The sequence below is a fragment of the Myotis nattereri genome (genome assembly GCF_964212035.1).
Source record: "Myotis nattereri genome assembly, chromosome: 3".
NCBI classification, from domain to species: domain Eukaryota; kingdom Metazoa; phylum Chordata; class Mammalia; order Chiroptera; family Vespertilionidae; genus Myotis; species Myotis nattereri.
Window position 1 is genome coordinate 43877411 of NC_138077.1, and position 22535 is coordinate 43899945.

At 46.4% G+C, this 22535-nt stretch overlaps 1 protein-coding gene across 2 annotated transcripts in view; it reads right to left on the minus strand.

Moving 5' to 3' along the window:
- The window catches only part of IGF2BP2 (insulin like growth factor 2 mRNA binding protein 2), a 152586-nt gene that overhangs the window by 36145 nt on the left and 93906 nt on the right, over nucleotides 1-22535 (minus strand). For both annotated transcript variants that reach the window (XM_081086237.1, XM_081086236.1), the window contains exons 3-5: nucleotides 4857-4905; nucleotides 2459-2510; nucleotides 132-195 (exon numbers count right to left, since the gene is read on the minus strand). In XM_081086237.1, coding sequence (XP_080942363.1) covers nucleotides 132-195; nucleotides 2459-2510; nucleotides 4857-4905 — 165 coding nt within the window. The remainder of the gene's footprint in view (nucleotides 1-131; nucleotides 196-2458; nucleotides 2511-4856; nucleotides 4906-22535) is intronic.

Here is a 22535-nt window from a genome sequence, read left to right on the forward strand (position 1 = left end):
GGTATAAATGCTCTGGAATTCCAGTGGCACCTCAAAGGTCTGCATCTTTTCAAAACGGTTTATAAACACAGGACTCAATGGAATTCAAAGACAACCATTCAGAAACTTTAAGGAAGCCCAAATGCACTTACGTTTTTGCTTCTTCTCTTGTTGAATATGTGACGTTGACAACGGCAGTTTCTGTGTCTGTGTTGACTGGGGAAGAAGCAAAAACTACATTGTCATAGAGAAAAAAGCTGTCGCCCTCTGGCTCAATGTAAACAGGCTTACTTTAGAGAAAAATGCACAAAATAATTCACTGCCCTAACTCTAGAGTTACTTGAATCTCTGTATTTATTTATATTCATAATGATTTGTAACCAATTGTATATACATATTTGTAATCAATTTATATATAACTCAAACCTATATTTTCACTTATTTTTTAAACACTTTTGCATGGTTACTTGTACATTTTCTTATATTTTTTTAATGCCTACATAAAATTGCAATAACTGCACCATGATTTTTTTTTTTCAATCCCCACCTGAAGATAGTTTTCCACGGATTTTAGAGAAAGTGGAAGAGAGAGGAAAAGAGAGAGAGAAATATCGATGTGAGAGAAACACATCGATTGGTTGCCTCCTGCACGAGGACCGGAATCAAACCTGGGACCCTTTGGTCCACAAGCGCACGCTATATCCACTAAGCCAAACTGGCTAGGGCAACTGTGTCATGATTTTTGCCTGACCATCCCTCAAATGTTGACAAGTGGATTGTTTTCAGTATTTGCTATTCTGAAAAAAAGTGTTGCTGAAAACCATATTTGTTGCAAACATCATTAATTTAAGGCCTTTTGAATTACTTTTTTAAGCCAATCACAGAAGAAAAAATAAATGGGTAAAAGAACATAATGCTTTTAATGTATAATTTCAAATTACTTTCCTAAAAGTTTGTATCAATTTATTATACCACTATCAAGGTATAAATTTTATTTGTTATAATTTGCATTTAGTTTTAAATACTTGGATATATATGAAAAATAAGAAAGTATTTTTATTTTTCTTTCATTGATAAGGTTGAATTACTCCTTTTGTTTTCCTTTGACTGAACTCCTTGACTGTGGGAGTTAAACCTAGTAACTGCGTACAATAATGAAAGAAAACTGACAATCCCGACTCACTTGGCTAAAGGAGAGAACACATAAACTCTAAGGATGGCTAATAAGAAATCATTTTGTGAGTTGGCTTATCGTCTTTCATTTGCTTCTTCATCCAAAGTCAGAAGTTGAAAATAAATTCAAAAGGAAAGATAAAATTTGTTCAATTCAAGCTAGTAAACTGAAAGCAAAAATATTGATTCCCCCGCCCCCAAAAAAACACAAACAAACAAGCAGACATGACTAAATCAAACCCTCCCTTCAAATGTTTTAAGCTACTGGGGGACCTGGAATTAACAACAACATGAAGTTAAGGCTAATAATTCAAGAAAACCACAATAAAGCTCCTTTTCAAAGTAATAATAAGACCCTATAGTGTAGGGATTCTTACTCTTGGAACTATACTAGAGCTTTAGGAATTCTATGACCTGACTCTTCCTACCCCACCCAAAGATTCAAATTTGTGGATATATGAATTTTCCTGGTTTATAATTTCCATCAGATTCTCAAAAAGGTTAAAGACCACTGCTAAAAATATAGTTTATCCCATAACTTCAAAGTAGCCACAGCCTTTGTGGGGAGGGAACGTGTAAGCCTTAGGGAGGAACTGCCACTGATATTTACACGTCATAAACGTGAGCCCAGCCCTGGCCTTTGCCCAGGGAGTATTCCAATCGCTCTTTAACCCACATCATGTTTTAGAAGGTAAAAGTAAAAATAAGGGAGGCAGAAGAGTACGTATTTCGTGGGCATTTATTACACTGTTCCCAAGACAGTGGCTCTCTAAGTTGAGTACCCACAAAAATCACGTGGGAGTACTTGTTTAAAATACAGATGCATGAGCTCTTGCCCCAGAGGTCTTGTTTGTATGTCCAGGGGGAGCCCGAGGAATAGGCATTTTTACGACCACTCCAGAGGATGCTGGCGTAGGAGTCCTACTTCTTGAGAAACACTCAGTACAAGATTGTTATTTTTAGCCAGGAAGAAGGAAGTTGTTATAATAGTGTAAATCCAATTACTTCCAAGTGAATTACGCGTATCCCAGCCTGACAGTGTTTGTCCAATGCTTGAGCCCATTACAGAGTATTAAAAAGTAGCCTGAAAATCATATTCCTTGAAAAAACAAATTATATAGATATGGGTAGATAGGTTATATATAGACATCTCTCACACACAGATACACAAACATATACTCTAAGAAGCTTGTTTGTTTCAAAGGAGTTTGAACTTAGTATTTTTCCCAGGAGTTGACCCAACCTACAAGAAATAATAGATAACATCCCTCTCCAAATTCAGTTGGCTAATTTCCTCACTTATTACCTTGTTCGACATTCTCCACTGTCCCATACTGAGCCAAAAGTCCATCCAAGACCTGAAAGAGAAAGCTTCAATGTCAGGATGGGAACACAAGATTGTACACACAGAAACAGTACAGTGCTCTCTCCAAGCAAATGAACCATAGTGAAACAAGGACGGTGACAGAACTAACACAATTAAATTGATATTTCAAGTCTTCCATAAAGACTGTTGGACCTGAATAAATACGTGGGACTTTCATGTGCTTCCTGGGTTCCAAGTAATCTGTCCCCTGACACGACACCAGCATTTCAGTGTCACTAACTGTCAATCACGTTCATTCTGATGGTTGGGACCTATTTACTGCTCTTGAAATGAGAGCAGAATCAAGGACAAGGCTCACTGTTTCTTGGAAGCTTTAACCATTCTTCCTTTGGTTTTCTCTAGGAATCTCCTTATTTTACAGAACAGGAGGATGTGTATGTTTGACATTTTCCATAATAAAAAGTTTTTTTACAGTAATGAAAATATTGCCTCGCTGGTGTGGCCCAGAGGTTGAGTGTCGACCCAAGCACCAAGAGGTCACAGGTTCGATTTCCGGTCAGGACACGCCCCCAGTGGAGGGTGTGCAGGAGACAGCTGACTGCTGTTTCTTTCTCATCAATGTTTCTCTCACTCCCTCTCCCTTTCTCTCTATAATCAATAAAAACACATTTTTTAAAAAAGTTTTGAAGTAATGAATATATTAGAACACTGTCTTTCCTTTATAGCTATTTTTATTTCATTTGGGTTGGGGAATAAACTATCAGGCATATTGTTTTTATTTTATTTATTTTTCCGTTTTTTTTTCCCCGTACTAGATGTTTCCTGCATGGTTTATCTCCTCAGTCATCGTCCACAGGACTCTGAGAAGTTGTAGGAATATGCAGGCGCAGACTCAAATCCCGGCTTTCTCTCCAACGTTGTGGAAAGGGACTGTACATCATGGGGCAGGCACATTGTTTTTAAATAATGCAATAATGCCACTCCTCATATTCTTATTTACTTATTATTTTTTAAAACTCTTCACCTGAGGATATGTTTTCCATTGATTTTTTTTTTTTACAGAAAGTGGAAGGGAGGGAGAGGAGGGGGAGAGAGAGAAAGATACATTGACGTAAGAGAGACACAGTGGCCGAAACCGGTTTGGCTCAGTGGATAGAGCGTCGGCCTGCGGACTGAAGGGTCCCGGGTTCGATTCCGGTCAGGGGCATGTACCTGGGTTGCGGGCACATCCCCAGTGGGAGATGTGCAGGAGGCGGCTGATCGATGTTTCTCTCTCATCAATGTTTCTGACTTTCTGTCTCTCTCCCTTCCTCTCTGTGAAAAATCAATAAAATATATTTAAAAAAAAAAAAAAAAGAGAGAGAGACACAGTGATTGGTTGCCTCCCACTTGCACCATGACCGGGGCCAGGAATCGAACCTGCAGCCCTTCAATCCTCGGGCCAACACTCTAACCACTGGGCAAAACCGGCCAGGGCATTAAATTTCTTTATTGTTGACACTATTACAGATGTCCTCCATTTGCCCCCCCTTTGCCCACCTCCATCCAGTTCCCGCCACCCCTCCTCTGGCCTTCACCACTGCTATGTGTCCAAGGGCTATGCATGTATGTTCTTTGGCTGCTCTTTTCACCTTCATTTATCCAGTCTCCCACCCCTCTCCCCACCGACCTCTGTCAGTCTGTTCATATGTCCATTTATTTGAAGGTAGCAATCTTATAAGAAGTTTTACCATTCAGAAAATATATCTTAACTGTTATTCACAGCAGTTAATTCAAAATAAACAAAAAACTTGCTCAAACTAACAAAACTATTGGTTTTTCATGGATCCCCCCCCCAAAAAAATCATAATTTAGAAAGGTAAAAATTGTTTACAAAATTATGAGATAAAAAATCACAAACCATGCTTGGCCGGTGTGGCTCAGTGGTTGAGCGTCCACCCATGAACCAGGAGGTCACGGTTCAATTCTCAGTCCAGGCACATGCCCAGGTTGTGGGCTCGATCCCCAGGAGGGGTGTGCAGGAGGCGGCCAATCAATGATTCTCTCTCATCACTGATGTTTCTATCCCTCTCTATCTCTCTCCTTTCCTCTCTCTGAAATCAATTTTAAGACACATATTTTTAAAAAATCACAAACCAGGTATACATTTTGTTTTACAGTTTGTTGGTGCTTGAGAAGGCAGAACCTGAGAGATCAAAGCGCACATTCTGCAAGATGAGAGGGTCAGACACCACCCCAAACTCATGGCAGATCGTGCACATTAGGGCACTGGGAAAGGTGGGACAAGTCTGAGGACCTCCAATTCCTAACTGTGAAAGGGAACTAAAAGAGGAAGGAAAGCGAGAGGACAGTAAAAACAGAAGTGACACTGGCTTACCTCCCACTGCAGGTGAGGAGGGATGTTTCTAATCTGAATTTTTCTGCTCCTGTAAAAATAAAAGCACAGACTATACAACACTTTCTCCAGGATGCAAACTTAAATAAAAACAGGCTAAGACCATAATTTGAGTTCACTTTCCCACTGTGTTCACTGAGGCATCAGCAAGAGATTTCCACTGTGAATCATGACTATCATGTTTTAAGGTTTTCAATTACTTGGAGGAGGGAGGGGTTTTTCTAAAAAAATCCAAGAAGTCAGAACAAGCTAAACAGTTTAAATGCAGATTTGCCTTTCCAATTTCCTACCAAAGTGGTTAGAACTTAAATTGCCATACAGGTTCTAATTCTAGGATTATCACCTTCCTCCTCAAAATATATGGTCCTGCAAATGACCCTATCCCAGCGGTTCTCAACCTGTGGGTCGCGACCCCTTTGGGGGTCAAACGACCCTTTCACAGGGGTCGCCTAAGACCATCGGAAAACACATATATAATTACATATTGTTTTTGTGATTAATCACTATGCTTTAATTATGTTCAATTTGTAACAATGAAATTGGGGGTCACCACAACATGAGGAACTGTATTAAAGGGTCGCGGCATTAGGAAGGTTGAGAACCACTGCCCTATCCCAAAGGGCACATCGGCTAAAACTTGATGGCTGAAATCACATATGTAATATTCTCAAACAAGATCAGGTTTTATTTATCCCTTACCTAACAGTGTACATCTTCTCTTTAAAAAAATTATTTTCATTTTTGAATAGATAATACAGTCATAATTCAAGAATTAGAATACTATACAAAGGTATAATAAAGTCCAACTCCCACTCACCCTCTGCCTCATCTTTTACAGAAATAAACATTTTTACTTGTGGCTTGTGTATCCTTCAGTTTCTTTATGCAGATAGCAGTAAATACAAAATTAATTCGTATTTTCCCTTTTCTTACAGAAATATTTGCATGTTCTATACATTTGCTGCACCGCCCCCCCTTCCCTTCCCGCCCCGCCGCCGCCCTCTCACCTAACAGTAATATATTGGAGATTTTTCTATGTTGGTTGATAGAGAGTGTTCTCATTCTATTTTATAACCTGAATGCACTGACGTGTATTTAACCCACCCTACTGGTGAACGTCTGGGCCTTCTCCTGCTTTTTTATTCAGAGGATTGTGTTCTTTTTCCAGGATATCCTGCTGGTCTGATAACTGAGTCATGTAGATGATTTCTGGATTTTGTTAAGCATTAAAATTAGGCAGAAAAAAAAAGAATAGGAATATGAGAATAAGAATTTCTCTCTCTTTTTAAAAATTATATTTTTTTATTGATTTCAGAGAGGGAAAGAGAGGTAGAAACATCAATGGTAAGAGAGAATCATTGATCAGCTGCCTCCGGCAGGCCCCCTACTGGGGATTGAGCCCACAACCCAGGCATGTGTCCTGCCCGGGAACTGAACCCGTGACCTCCTGGTTCATAGGTCGACGCTCAACCCCTGAGCCATACTAGTTTGGCTCGTTTTTGAATGACTCTGTCACCACGCCCGAATTCCCTTTCATGACCCTGTTACTGGCCCCTTCTCTGTCTCTTCATTGTTAAACAATTTAGCTGGGGAAATAAAATCATAGTTAATTGTTGAGAAATCTGTGATTTGCAGAACCATTTCACATGTATTTTTTAAAAGGTAAAATGCCAGATTGCATGTGGGGAAGACAATGCCATAGTTTTCGGGTGTATGTTCAATTAACCAGGAGTCTGATGAGCCACCTTGGGAACTCTAACTTGTTATCTATCTAACTCAGACACTGTTATCCCTCCTGCTGGGGACCTGAGAGAACAAAGTTAATGTAAAATGTAGGAACTCAGCTCACAGAATCTCAAGTTGCATTTAAAAATTAGGCCAGCTAAGGCTTGTGGGACCCCCAGGTAAACTGCAACAGAAGAAGCAAGGAGATTCCTGTGAGAGAGTGGGATTCAATGAGATTCTCCCCAGCGAGGGCCCATCTGTTTCCAGAGCAATTCTGAGCTCCATCAGATGACACAGGGAGGGAAACGGCATGGATTGCGCATGATCTGTAAGAGGGGCAAGTGTGCTATCCTACTCCAAGGACTGTGGGAGCTGAAACCACCGGAGCTCTGGCCACACCCCTCCTCCCCTCCATGCTACAGTCAGATTCCACTGCCTCCCATGCCCTCATTAGTATGTGTTTGAGGCACGTTATCAGTTACCCATTCCTCATTAGTTCTCAAAGTTCCCCTTAAAGCGTCTGCACATTCTGTACAAGAGTCATTCTGTGCTAAATTGAACCAGGACCTAGGCCTCCTCAGGGAAGCAAATGAATAACTGGTGACAGCCAAAGCCAATCTCTCTCACACACACACACAGAGGCAGGGCACAGGAAATGATTAAGAGTCAATAAAACAAATTGTTTAGTCACTTCGTTACAAAATTATGAGGAACAATTGCCTCTGCCTCTATGGAATCTAAAATAAATGTAGTCTAATAGTTGTTAGAAAACTAAATGCTTTCAGCACAAAAACTGTTGAAAAGTAAACAAAGAGGAGTTTTGGTTTGTTTGGTTTTGTTTTTGAGGGGGGGAGGGGGACATGATCAGAGTGAGGTCCTGTGGATATGAGCAGTGTTATAGGCCAAACCATAAAAGGATGAAATCAGGCATTGCGGTGGCCCACTGTAAAGAGTTTTTTCTTTTTAATTATGGAACGCTTCACGAATGTGCGTGTCATCCTTGTGCAGGGGCCATGCTAGTCTTCTCTCTATCGTTCCGATTTTAGTATATGTGCTGCCGCAGCGAGCACAAGAGTTTTGAGCCAGGAGGGCTGCAGTTATGAACCCAGGAACTTCCCAATATAAACTCACGTCCACAAAATCATAAACCCCCGAGTGCCTCTAACAAACACACTCATGCTTTATGAGCATTCAGGGACAGGAACTATGGAAAGTCCAGTGCTTGAATGACCAGAAATCACAGAAACAATAAGCAGGTGTCTGAGATGTGGTACCTCATTTACCTCCTATCCCCTCTCAAAGAGTTGACCAGCTCTTCAAAAGGCCCTGACCTTTTAAGAGGTTGCTAATACAATCCCAGAATTCCCTTCCACAGAAAACATCGGCCCTAACTGGTTTGGCTCAGTGGATAGAGCGTCAGCCTGCAGACTCAAGGGTCCCAGGTCCAATTTTGGTCAAGGGCATGTACCTTGGTTGCAGGTATATACCCAGTAGGGAGTATGCAGGAGGCAGCTGAATCGATGTTTCTCTCTCATCGATGTTTCTAACTCTCTATCCCTCTCCTTTCCTCTCTGTAAAAAATCAATAAAATATATTTTTTTAAAAAGAAAACATCAGCAATTCTTAATTATTGTTGAATGAGGTGGGAGGGGATACGAGAAAAACCAACTAGATGATGATTTAGGTAATGATGAGGTGATCCTGAGAAGTCAGGTCAGAGGAGGTGATGAAGGGCTTAACTAGTGAACACCTCCACAGAGTCAGGCCCCTGGCTGACAGGCTCTCCTGGTCCATGGCTGGAGGCTGAGTGTACCTGCAAGCCTAATAAACCTTTGCTACCATCACTGGCCCCAACCAGGGCTGTGCTGAACTTCCTGCAGCAAGACGAAGTTTGAGAACCCTCCCCAAACATGGACTGTTGAGTGGAGAAGGGTGGAGTGAAGTACAGACAGGTAGACAGAGGCCTCAGAAGGCTAGGACATTCTGGTGTGCCTGAGTACGAGCAGGCATTTAGATTTGGAAAGGTGAGAGGTAGAGAGGTAAGGCTGAGTCTTTGCGAGCCAAACATCTGCATGCCAGCTTCTAGCTTTCCAACACCAAACCGAGTAAGAACTGGAAGCATTTTCTGTAATGCTTGTATTCTGCTGTGATGAAGATCCCAGGTAGCAAAACCGAAATGTGCTTCTACAGAGGTGGTTAATTACCCTTAGAAGGGCTTCAACCCATTATCCGTAATTAACACTAACTAGGGTAAGCACAAATATTTTCACATCATAACTTGTGCATAAACACGATGTACTACAGTTATAATCTGAGTATATAAATGCCTGCCTTGTGTGGCACATGGTAAATACAGAATCAGCTCTGCGAAGGCAAAGGGAGCCCCGTGTCCCGTGACCAACAACTGTGCCATCCTTTCAGCATTTCTTCATTTTCAAATAATTGTTTCCTTTAGTTCTCCCAACAGCATCAAGTCCGTCCGTCCCTCCCTCCCTCCCTCTCTTCCCTCTTTTTCACTTTTTTTCCTCCTTAGCCCAAGTAGCATCTAAAACAGCAGGTGCCCAGCAATCAGCAAATTCTCCAGGAGCAGTTGTTGCTGACAGCTGGCTTCTTTTTCCTGGCCCACTCCATCCCCTACTCTTGTCTTCCAACTATAAGAACATGTGCTCATCGAAGACACTGACTCATCCCCAACCAAGCCAGCTCCTTTCACTCCAGTTTATGCTCATCAGCTCAGCACAACAGGCTGCTGCTGACTGGAAACCGCTGGGGAGACATTTCCTGACACAGTGGGCACCACATTCACTTCCTGTGATGGGATTATACACAATGACTCATGTGGAGGTGGTGGGTTTTTCCCCCTGAAGACAAGAAGTACAATGGCATGCACTGACTAACTGAAGAAATTATTTCACAATTAAAAACTCAAGCCAGAAGCGGTGAGTCCTCAATGTTTGGGAACAAGTGATAAACAACAGCCTTGTACCTCTGAAAAGAAGGCACTATTTCCAGCTGTTGTAAGACTTTGATCTGATTTGTCATAGTCAGGATGATGATCAAGAAAAATTAAATTCATCTCTAATACAGCCCTAAATCCCAGAGAAAGGCAGGAGCGAGCCAGCTAAGCCACACCCCTCACACAGGAACTCCTCCCCCATGCCCAGGTAAACCAGCCAGCACTCACCTACCCTGAGGACTGGGGTGGGGGTGAGGGGACAATCCAAACCTCCCCGCACCCAAATGTTCTGATTGGAAGTTAAATACTGGACATTTTATTTGATTTTGGAGAACAGAATGATTTCTAAGGTTAAACTAAAAGCTTTTCCAAATTCATTTATCAAATGCTCACTAAATATTCTCCTACATAATAAAAGCATAATATGCAAATCAACCGAACAGCAGAACGACCAGTCGGCAGGGGGTGGGGCTCGCAGGTGTCACCAGGTCAGCCAAGGTGCGTGCCAGCAGGCAGAGGGAGGGGACGACGATGGGGGGAGGAAGGGAGGGCGCCCTGGCAGCGACCAGCAGTGGCAGAGGGAATTGGGGGGGCGGGGCCACGCTGACTGGCGCCATCCCCTGATCGGCCACCTGGTTGCCTCTCGCAGACCAGGCAGCGGCGGTATGATGGGGGCATGATGGGGGCAGTGCCTTCCCCTGATCGGTCCAGTCACCTCCCGCAGAGGGAGGCCACTGGCAGCGGTGGCAGCAGTGGGGTGATGAGGGCAGTGCTGTCCCCTGATCACCTGCACGGTTGCTTCCTGCAGAGGGAGGCCTGACTGCGGCTTAAGCCATCAGTAGGACATCCCCTGAGGGCACCCGGACTGTGAGAGGGTGCAGGCCAGGCTGAGGGACACCCCCCCCCCCCCAGTGCATGAATTTTCATGCACTGGGCCTCTAGTCCTATATAATAAAAGCCTAATATGCTAAGTGTCTGGTCATCAGGTCAGCCATTCAACCAATCAAAGCATAATATGCTAATGATGTTAAGGCCAGTCATCTGCTCACTATGACATGCACTGACCACCAGGAGGCAGACGCTCTGACCAGTAGGTTAGCTTGCTACTGGGGTCCGGCTGATCGGGACTGAACAAGATGGGCCGGACATGCCCTGAAGCCCTCCTTTGGTCCCTCCCTGACTGGCCAACCTCCTGTGTCCCTCCCCAGCCCCGATCATGCACGGGTGGGGTCCCTCAGCCTGGCCTGGGTCCTCTCACAATCCAGGCTGAGGAACGCCCCTGCCCCCCAGTGTGCGAATTTCATGCACTGGGCCTCTGTCTATATACATAAAAGCCTAATATGCAAATTTCCCCAGCAGGTGGTCAACCAGGAGTTTGACGACTCACTATGACATGCGCTGACCACCATGGGGCGCGCGCAGAACATGACGGGGATCAGCAGCAGGCAGCAGAGCACAGAACATGGCAGGCAGCAGCCACAGCAGGATGGTGGAGCAGGTGAGCGGGGGCACCAGACCAAGATGGGACACCAGTCACTGTCATTGGGGCAAGCCTCTGGCAGTTACTGAAAATTCTTTGCACCTGTGCACTGCAGTCCTGCCCCTCAGGAGCAGGGGGAGGTAGAGAAGCCCTGAGGGGCAATCAGGACCAGCAGGTGCAAGCAGTGGCTGCCGGCCCCGATCATCCCTTAGGAGCAGGGGGAGAGGGAGAAGCCCTGAGGGGTGATCGGGCTGGCAGACGCCACTCACACCCGCTGACGGCACCAAGCGATTGGGGCCAGCGATGTCAGCGTGTGGGAGCAGCAGGAGCAGGGCTGCAGGTAGACAGGGGACCAGGGGCTGTGGCAGGAAAGGCTGGGCAGGAGTGCGGAGGATAGGCTGAGACCTGCCCCTGTGTCCACCACAGCCTCACGGCCCACAGTTCCTTTTAAGGTGCACAAATTCGTGCACCAGGGCCTTAATCTTACCTAATCGACAAACATGTAAACTGACCGTACCTTCACTACGCTAATCAGCCAATCAGGAGATGGCAGTTAATTTGCATATGCAGGCTCCAAGCAGCGGAGCAAAGACTGAAGGTGAGCCGGAGCAGCGAAGACAGAAGACTGAAAGCGGCTCCCACCAGAGCAGCTAAGACGGAAGTGGCTCCAGCCGGAGCGAAGGCCTGGGTCCCGGAGGCTGGAGGAAAACCAGTGCCAACAGCCAGGAGAAGGGAAGGCGTATTACACGAATCTCTTCATGCAACAGGCCTCTAGTATATAATAAAAGAACAGCGACTGCATGGCAGAATGACAAGAACGGTCAACCAGTTGCTATGATGTAAACTGACCACCAGGGGGCAGACACTCAATGCAGGAGCTGCTCCCTGGTGGTCAGTCTGCTACTACAGTGGAAGCGCTGCTCAGCTGACCGGGATGAGTGGCTGCAAATCCCAGGCCAATGGGCAGGAACCTGGGCTGCGATCATTACCTCCTCACCCCAGACTCCTCCTCGCTCCCTGCCGCCTCCTCCGGATGCCCACAGGCCGTGCAGCATTGCCACCAGGCTCGCAGACCTGACCCCGGAGGCTGGGAGGCGGGTCCGTGGCCACCGCAGGACGAGGCCTAGTCCGCCGCCTCTCAGTGCTACTGTCCCTGGGCCCAGCCCCAACCAGGTCCCCAGCTGCTCAGAGGGCAGGTCCACAGCCGCTCAGCTGACTGGGATGACCCGCGCTCCCACAGCGGGCAAATCCCCACAAGCCACGCCCCCCACCAGTGCCCGAATCCTGTGCACCGGGCCTCTAGTCTATTATATGCCAAGCACTTAGGTTCTGGGGTATAGTAGTGAACAAAATAGAAATGTCCTCACATTGCTTACAGTCTAGGAGTAAAGAACAGTAACAACAACAATTAACACTCACATAAGAGAATACTGACCTCAGCAACCCTTAGATCTCTCTACTTAATTTCAGTAATAATGAAAAGAAGAATATACTTTAGAGTTGGTCCCTTGGTCTAATGAAATCTTCAACAAAAAGGCGATCCCTGCTGTTTCCTAGCTCATATTTTTAGGTTTTAACTAGAAATGGGCAAAATATCTTTTCACACCTATTTCTGCTCAGTAATTGCAGCTAGTAAATAGCAACACTCAAGCCCTTATTTCCAAGCGTATGGGAGTTAAAGCTGGGACGGTATTTCTGTCTAACAGCAGCAAGACACCTGCCTTCTCACAAGGGGTGTTGCTAAAGCTTTCCTTGTCACCCAGGGTCTGCCCCTGGCACTTAACCCCCTGAGGTTTCCACTGCTACCTGATGGCGTGCTTTGGAGAAAATAAAAAAGGTTATAACAAGAGTTATTTTTCAAAATTGGGAGAGGAGTCATAAAAGCAACTTCTCATACAATACCAATCTCTCTATATAAAAGCCTAAGTGACCGTTACAACCTAGCAATCAGAAGGACCGGTCGACTGGGCGCTATGACGCGCACTGCCTGCTCAGCTAGAAGCCCGGCTCACGGCTGGCGAGCGCAGGTGCAGTGGCAGCAGTGCTACCAAGTGGTGGTGGCAGCAGCCACAGCGGCTCCAGGATGAGCAGCAGCAGAGCTGCGCCCGCCCCAGCTGGGGCTCCTCTCTGGCTGTCTGCCGCTTTAGCACTGCTACATCCCTCGGGGGATGTCGGACTGCCGGGTTTTGTCCAGGCCTGTGGGGATTGGGCCGAAACCCGGCAGTCCGACATCCCCTGAGAGGGCCCCAATTGCAAGAGGGTGCAGGTCAGGCTAAGAGACCCCATCTGTGCACAGGGCCTCTAGTAAAAAATAAAAGTACTTCACACGACACACACAAAAAAATCAGTGACCATCTTTAATACCTAATAAGGCGTTGATGAGTAAAAAAGAAAATTATCAGCTCTTTAAGCTAAGTTACATGATTTGACTGCAATGAAATTCACTTTGCAAACTCTTGAAAATAGACAACTTTAAAAACAGATGAATGAACTGGGGGAAATGGCATATAAATTATTCTTATTTGAAAAAGGATCCCGTCATCTGAACGAGGCTTCATCTTGAGATTCCTTTACATCGATTTTGAAATGAGGCAAATTAGTAGGGACAGAACTCCAAATACACACCTGTGATTTATAACCAATTTTGGGAGACCAGCCTTCCACAGAGGAAATGCTAGATTCCTGAGCTGTGCCCTTCCTGAGCGATGCCCATCCTCTCCCTGCCCCTGCGCATCCCATTCCAACCTGGTGCCAGGCACCCAGGAGTCGCTTGGAACGCTGGATGAATGAACACGTGTATGTGACAGGGTTAACCTCCAGCGCTTAGGCACAGAATTCCTTCCAGCTGCTGATTCACTCTCTCTTCTGAGTTCCCTGTCTTACAAAGACAGGACGCAGAGCATGTCTCAGTTGGTTTCAGACTGTTCATCACTTCCTCTCAAGCCAGCACCTACAGCTGGGCAGGCACCAGCAGTACCCATCCACGGGAAGTGGCATATGGGTGTCAATGCCTGACTTGCACAAAGGTGAACCATCTACCTGGCTCAGCAGGTGACCACAGGAGGTCATGCGACCACGGCTTCAGATTCCATCTCTTCCCTCTTCCTTTGCTGGATGCAGCCCAGGGCAGCCTCCTACTTCAGGGACCCTGTTCCTTTCACTGTATGGCGCCAGGTCCTCAGCAGCATAATTGAGGCAGGAAGAGAGTGGAGCAGGTGCCCTCCCCACAGCGGTTCACAGAGTCCCAGCCTCCTGGGTATTGTGGTGAGCTTCTGTCCTCTCCTCATTGGTCCCTCATCAAACCCAGGGAATTATGGAAAGTGCATCCTACAGACGAGGGCACCGTGGTTACTTTGACAGAAGCACGACGCTCTCACATTCCCCTGGCATCGCTCATTCCCAGCTCTGGTACCGCTGTGCTCAGGGGAGCTGGTACCTCCGGTTTCCCTAGGAAATGTGAATGAATCTGACTTCACCTGATGAGTCACCAGAGGGCACTGTATGGAGCCAGCCCTGACCCAGGAGAGAAGCTACTGCTGTTATACCAAAGCACGTGTGGATTCAGGCTAAAGACCTCTTCCAGGATAATTTCAGAAGCTGAGAAGTACAACTGGCAAACCAAGGGACTAAATACTTCTTCATTTAAGAGCACCTTGATTATTGTGCTTAATTCAGAATACTTTTTTGCTCTTTGGTCGCAGGGGGGTTGGGGGGAGATACAAAATTTTTAATATTCAAGCAAGATACTTGTGGAAATACAAACACCTTTATTTACTAATATTTATAAGCAAAAGCAGAGGCCTTCACTTAGAGAACAATGACTTAACACATTGTTTGCGGGTAGTTTTTATCGCGTGCTAAAAGGTGGCGCGGGCCATTTTTGCTAATTTTTTGCGCAAATGGCAACGTTCAGTAAAATTATGATAACTTTAGTTTACGTATTTATACATTACCCACATTCTACCGATAGTCTATAAAAAAACGTATTAATACGTGTCCCACGCTCTACTACCTCCAGTCAACGTAAAACGTATAAATACGTTTCCTGCATACAACGTGTTAAAAACATATATCAATGTATTCCCTGGATTTTCTAACAAGATAATTCTTCCTCACCCCTAATAGAACACTTTATGCTACCCAAGGCTACCATTATTTTGGCACGACAGAAAAACAGAGGGGGAGGAGTGCTGCACGGGGAACAGGGATCAGCCCTTGAACCACAGCACTGCCTCAGAGAAGCTGTCATACTGATGTTGGGCCAGTCATTTAACCTCTCTGGTTAATACCTCAGGCATGAGGTATTTGAAACAATATGACAGGCAGTTAGACAAGATTCTTTCCAAATCTAAGATTCACTTTATTTTGGCAGCAAAACAGAACTGTCACAGAGAGAAGGTAAGGAGCAGCAAGAAGTAGCTCCACGGATCTTAGGCTACAAATAGAGACTGAATTTAAAAAAAAATCATATCAACAAATCTTTCATTTTCTTCGGGTCACAATTTTTAATAACCTAATAAGTCAGTTAGATGGCAAAGGCCATAGTATTTTATAATGGGACTAGAGGCCTGGTACACAACATTTGTGTACGGGTAGGGTCCCTAGGCCTGGCCGGCGAGCAGGGCTGATTGGGGCCTTCCAACTGCCAGCCAGGGCCTCCCTTCCCCAGCTGCTGGCCAGGCCTTCCTTTGTTCCACGCCGCCCCCCCCCCCCCCCCCCGCCCCGGGTCAGAGCACATCATAGCGATCGATGGAACTCCTGGTCTCCCAGTCGAACTCCCGCGGGGACACTTTGCATATTAGCTTTTTATATATAGAGAGAGATGGCTTACAATCCAAAAATAGTTTGTGACTTCACCTGTATCACAACCCACCTCTACGGCCACCCTTGTCCCATTTCTGTCCCTTTCTATCTTATAGCAGAAAGCTTTATGTTTACACTTTCCCTACTGCCAAGGTTACTAAGGTATCTAGGTTTTGAAGGTACAATGTTATTTCATGAAATTTACTATGGGGGGGGGGGGGGATGGCACAGCTAAGTAGGAGCGTGTTCATTTCGTATAGGTATGTATAGGTCTTGGTGTGTAACCGAATGAGGAGACTATAATGCCTCCAAGGAATTCCACTGATGTCGTAACTCAGAGGATAAGAGCTTATGTTTCCCCTACAGAGACACAGAGCTCTGGCCCATAAGTCACATGTTGGTTAATTAGTATTGTAGTGACACTCTACTTGCTACTGCAACTCTGATCTAAATAGCTCTGTAAAGACGGCATTCATGTTTTTAAAGCCAACACGCTGTAGCAGCAGGCAAGAGAAACGGAAGGCATGGCACATGTACTGGAAGAGCAGCAGTGTTCAGCTCTCAGGAAAACACCACTAGATAAGTGTCTGAGCCCTTTGCAACTCCAATGGTCTATTCCAGCAGTCGCCAACCAGTGGTCCATGGACCACAGGTGGTCCGTGAGGTCTGAAAGGTCAGCGACCGCTGGTCTAGGTAACCATGAGTAAGACTTCAAAGGCAGGGGGATGGTGTGTGTGTGTGTGGGGGGGGGGGGGGCGGAGCGGGGGGGGGGCGGGGGGTAGATATCAGGATGAAAAGTGTTTCTATTACATGGAATTCTTCGTGATTTTTACAGAGTGATTCTGCAGATCTCAGCAAATCTGGACACGTATCTACCACTCGACTGGTTACTTTAAAACAAATTATTTTAGAAACTAGTAGCCCTATGCACGAAGATTCATGCAAGAATGGGCCTTCCTTCCCCTGGCTGCCAGGACCACCTTCGCTCTGGGCTGGAGCTGCCTTTCTGCCTTTGCTCCAGGCTGGTGCTGCCTTTTCACCTTCGTTCTGGCCCCAAGCTGCCTTTTCGCCTTCCCATGCTGCCCAGAGGCCCAAAGTGGCTGGGGCTGTGTGGAATGCCTGCATCGTTGCCATGGCACCTGTGTATGCAACTCAACCCGCCAGCTTTGTTGGGTTAATTTGCATACTCATTCCTGATTGGCTGTTGGGTGTCATGAAGGTCAATTTGCATCTTTCTCTTTTATTAGTGTAGATAAGTACTACATATTCGTTGAACAACATTCAAAAGGTACCAAAAGAGAAAAATAAATAGTAGGAAAATTCACCCTTCTGTACCTATTCTTCAGCCCTCCAATTCTTGATACCAGGTTTTTATCATTCCTGAGTATTCTATACAAAACATGTAAACATTTCCCTCCCTGCAAATATAATTGTTAATGCTCCATATATGCTTTTTACTTGAAGATGGTTTCATACGCATGCACAAAGAGCTGTACTGTTCTTTTTGACAGCTGTATAATAGTTTTATAAATAAGCCATAATTGACCTAACTGGTCTCTTACTGATGGGCATAGGATGTTTCTAATCTTTAGCTACTGCCAGAAAACCAACACTGTGGTAATGAATGTCTGTCTATCTACCTATTTTTGCACATGTGTATGTATATCTTGGACAATAAGCTCTTAGAAGTGGAATCACTGGGTCAGAGGACTCGACATTTGTAATGTCAACACACAAATATAGTGTTGTTTCCCCACACATCTGAAAACCCAGTAATCAAATTTTGATTTCTGCCTGTTCATAGGTGAAAAATACTGTCTTACTTGCATTTTAATTATGAATGAGGTTGATGATTTTTCTTATGTCAAAGAACCTCAACCACCCTGGACATCTCCACAGAATTCTTCCCTGCTTTTACTCAGTGTCCCGCAGCTGACTCCCGGTTTGATGAACTGTCTTCATTTCATGTATCTGACAAACCCTTACTGAGCATTCACGATGCCGGACACCAGAGAGACGGGTGGAAAGTGCATTCCCCACCACGAGGAGCTCACATTCTGAACCCCGCCAAGCAAGCAGTCAGTGCCCCACCCCCCATACCACACGACTCTGACACAGGCCTGCGCCCTGCAGGACCGTAGCCGGGAGGCTACACAGACAGAAGGGAACCTGGCCGGGCCCCCAGGGAAGGCGATGCCTCAGCTGAGTCCCGAGCAGCAGGCTGCAGAGTGGGCCCGGGACACAAAGGTAAGGGTTGCAAGTTTAGAGGGAGGGGTCCAGAGGGTCCTTCTGCGTCAGGGGAGGAGGTGCACAAAGGCAGGGAGGCCAGGGCATCAGGTCTGAAGAGAGCAGGTGGTAGAGGCTGGCGGGGCCGAGGATAGGAAAGGCTTCCTGTCCGCTCAGCTGAACCGTGAAGGTGAGAACCTTTCCCAGACCCAGAAAGGAATCATAAAGCCCAGAGAACACCGGGCGAAACACTGGAAATCACACAACACAGCCCCAGCACTAACTTCCTTTTCCAAAGCCGTTGTCCTCTACTGACTTCCCTCCTCAGAGGAGAGAGCCTTGTGGCTCTGAAAATGCGGGTGCAAGCATAGTTCTACCCAGTCCTGTGGCCGTGTGCACCCCACCACCGGGGCAGTCTACGACAATTCCTCACCTTCCTCTGGCATGGGGCTGCCAGGCGCACTTAACCACCAAATTAAGTGCCTCTTGATCCTAAAATGAAACCATCTCATCAGCTACCATTACAATGCTCTTCTGTTCCCCAGACTGCAACAGTGTTTCAGGTTAGTGGACGATGACTGAATGACGATGATTCATTGTTTAAAACCATTACAGTAAAACCTGGATGATGCCTCCATCAAAGTAATGCCCTACTTGCTTACTGCAATAATGATTCCTCTGCCCAACGTATTTTTGGAATCCTTTTATTGGTATTTCCTGCCACGTCTACCCAAAAACACAGATGTAACTGCTCTGCCTTTGTCTGTCGTGTAATCTTACGAATATGCTCTGTGCAGCCAAAGAATAAGCCTCTTTTCCTTCCTCTTCCTCTTCCTCTATTCAACAGAAGCCACACCAACCCTGGAGGCCTCGCCTCTGCCTCTGCTAACAGCAAAGAGCACTGCTCTCTGGGGAGGCAGCTGCCTTATTCGGCTCCTTACATGCCAGGGCGGCTGGGCTGGCACAATGCCCATGCCACCAACCTCTTGTCATAAAGAGTCACCCCACTTTCCCTCGGGGAGGTTTAAGAGGTGCAGTCCCAGGGAGGCTAATACCCTTGGCTGTCTCGAGCCCCCTGTTCTGGTCAGGAGAGGGTATTTCCTCAGGGCCATGCTGGGGCATGGGGAGGCCAATCACATCGGTGATCATCCAAATGGGGTCAGGGGGCACTCTTCGTTTCCAGTCATGTCTGGTCAACGTCAGCTGCCAGGATCAAAATTTCACGTTAACTGGGGGAAGGCTGCCTGGCGTGGCAGGGTCAGTGCTCTCACAGCCCCTAGCTAGTGCCGTGTTTGTTGCATCACAAACCTCTGTTTACATCTCTGCTGCCCAGCCAGGCTCTGCAACCCTGGGATTTGTTCATCCCACCATCTAGCACTGCATGGTCAAGGGATGACTATACACAAGTACACAGACTGCACATGTAGCTGCCTTTTAAGCCCATGTAATCAGGCCAGGTTATCTGAAGTCAACCCACTGTGATCAGGCCAGGTTATCTGAATGAAAAGGGACCACTCTCTCTCTGAGCAGGCTCCTTGCAGCCCTGTGATGGCTGGAGAGCTCTGAGAGAACGCTCATTTCCCCAGGTTGGAATAATAGCACCCAGCCGACTGGGAGGTCATGGGGAGAAAGTTAGACTAGGCATCAGAGCTGTTGGCGTGGGGCCACCACTCGGATATGTGACTGTGGCGGGTGACCTCATTTCTCTGGGCCAGATGGTGTCTTTCTACAATCCTCCTCGGGGTCAAGAATTCTCCAGTCCTGCTGGCTACCTTCCCTCAAGGACAGAACAGATGCCTCTTCCTCCTACAGAAATGTGTACAAGCTCTAGCCGGTTTGGCTCAGTGGATAGAGGTTTGGCCTGTGACTGAAGGGTCCCGAGTTCGATTCCAGTCAAGGGCACATGCCCAGATTGAGGGCTCGATGTTCAGTGTGGGGTGTGCAGGAGGCAACCGATCAATGATTCTCTCTCATCATTGATGTTTCTCTCTCCCTCTCCCTCTCCCTTCCTCTCTGAAACCAATAAAAATTTTAAAAAAGAAAAAAATGTGTACAAGAACTAAGTTGTCCAGGCAAAGGAAACCTCTGAAGAAAGACTTTCGGTGCTGTGAGTGGTTTCTTCTGAGAATAGAATCAGAGAAGTTTTAGAAATCTTCTTTCAATGGCATTGACAGACAGACAGACTTTAATCTGTGAGCCAAGAAAAATGGTTTGTAAAGGCTAGAAGAAAAGAACCCTGTGACTAAGAATCACAGGAGGTGGAGCCAGAGCTTCGAAACTTTTGAGACAGCAGAGAATTAACCAGCTAAAGGGCAAATAGTGCAGAATGTGACTACAGGAGGTGACACGTGACCCCAAGCAGCACCTGGAGTCACCAGAGGACAAAGAGACCCATTTATGCCCCAGGCCTGTACCAATGGGGACAGCCTAGTGCTTTCCCGATGGGAAGCAGGGACCACCAAGATTCATTAGACTTTATAAGGGAACAAGCCCTGCTCTTGGGCGGCAGAGAGGGAGAAAAGAAGTGAGAACGAACAGGAGGGACATTTGCCATTCCCTTCACGGACAGTTTTGCACAAGATGCGAACGCAAAGGGGTGATATGGCTAGAAGCCCACCGCCACGGTCTGCCTCCCAGGACCTCGGTCCAGACGGTGAGGGAGACAGGACACCAAATCCCACCACCCAAGGTACTGCCAACCATAAACTAGTGCAGACTTTACTATTCAAAAGCACTTCACACACTTCATCGCACTGATTCTCACACGGGTCAAATGCCAGAAGAGCATTTAAGTAACTTGCCCCAGGTCTTTCTGCTGTGAGGCGACTACAGAACTTCATAGACCAATGACAGAAGTTTCATGGATGCTATTGTAAAAGACACCGTGACTCTGCAGGATTCCAAGGACAACAGTGCCCACGCAAGGGATAGGCACTGTGCTGAGTGCTTTACCAGCACCCATTCCGCTGCCTAAAACCGCCCCACACTGGCATCCAGGCCGGCCCAGACACTCAATACCGGGCTCCGACTCGCAGCAGGAACGAAGGGGGTTAAGGATTAAGTTCCCACTTTGCAGTTGGGGAATCTAAGGTGAAGCCAGGAATATGAACACGGATCTGTCTCAGGCGCAAATCGCTAGCTCTTTCATTCTGGTGGCGTTTTTAGGTGGGACATGAGACAGCATTCCACGTAACGACTGCAGGAGGTGAGCAAATACAGCAATTTTAAAAAAAGAAAGCACCGCATTTGTTTTCTAATATGACTTTTTATACCAAGAAATGGATCGGTTTGAGACCGGACAGTCTTCAATAACCTCTGCAATCCCAGTCTTCCTCCCTCTTTTAAAGAAAAGGTGTTAGGCTTGGAGCCTTCCAAGTAGCAACAGTAACTAGAATTTAATAACACTTTGTTTTCAGGATGTTTTATTTTTATGATTGCTTTCTATTTATTGCAAATGGTACTGGTTTTCCATTTATATAAACGATATACAGTTTCCTTTTAAAGTACTGGTTAAGGTTTTTAAAGGGGGGGTCATTTTTAAAAGGAGAATATGAAGTAGCTAACAGTGCCAGCAGTAGAGACATGACAGAAAACATGACAGCAGGACACCGAGGGCTGCACGGCAGGAATGCTGCTCTGTGACACTGGCCTTCAGAACACAGTGCTCCTGCCTGGTTTTGAGTTGTGCTCCTCGATGGGTAGAGCAAATGGGACAAATAATGTCTTCGGGGACCTTCATATCTGAGGCTGCAAAGTTTCCAGGTGGGCATGTCCACAGCATGAGCTCCTGCCTGGGCCACACTGATGGACATCACCTAGTCAGGCTGACCGTCAGGCACGTGAGCAGTCGCCAGGTGTAGATATTAGCAGGTGTTTGACTCGGGTGGGTTCAGCAAACTGTGGCCCATGGGCTACATCCAGCCCAAGGCCTGTTTTTGCAAATAAAGTTTTATTGAAACACACATTTGTTTACATATTGTCTAGAGCCGCTTTCCCACTACAATGGGACAGAGTCGTTGTGACAGAGGCCATAGCGGCCACAACGCCTAATATAGTTACTAACTGACCCTTAACAAACCAAAATGCTGACGCTTGCACCAAGGAGGACAGGCCTTGAATTGAGAAGTTCAGGGCCAAGGGAGGGTGTGAGTATAGTTCAAGGGCCAGAGCAATAACTTTGCCAGAAATTATGTCAGACACTCCCTCCTCTGTCCATTCTGGCAGATGGACAGAAAAAAGTCTGGGTGGAAAGCTGGCAAGTAGGAGCAAAGCCGTGACCAAAACCTGAGAAGCAAGGAAGAGGAACAAGGAGTGGGGGGGACACCAGAGACACTGGTCTTGCATCTTTAGAGTCAGGAGCTACCCCTTTGGTGGGCTATTCTGGGCCTCCAGGGCCTGCCCAAAGAGCTGCCCTTTGCAGCTTAAAGGAGTCACGTCCTTGAGAAGTCAGGGATCCCAGTCATGGCTCTGG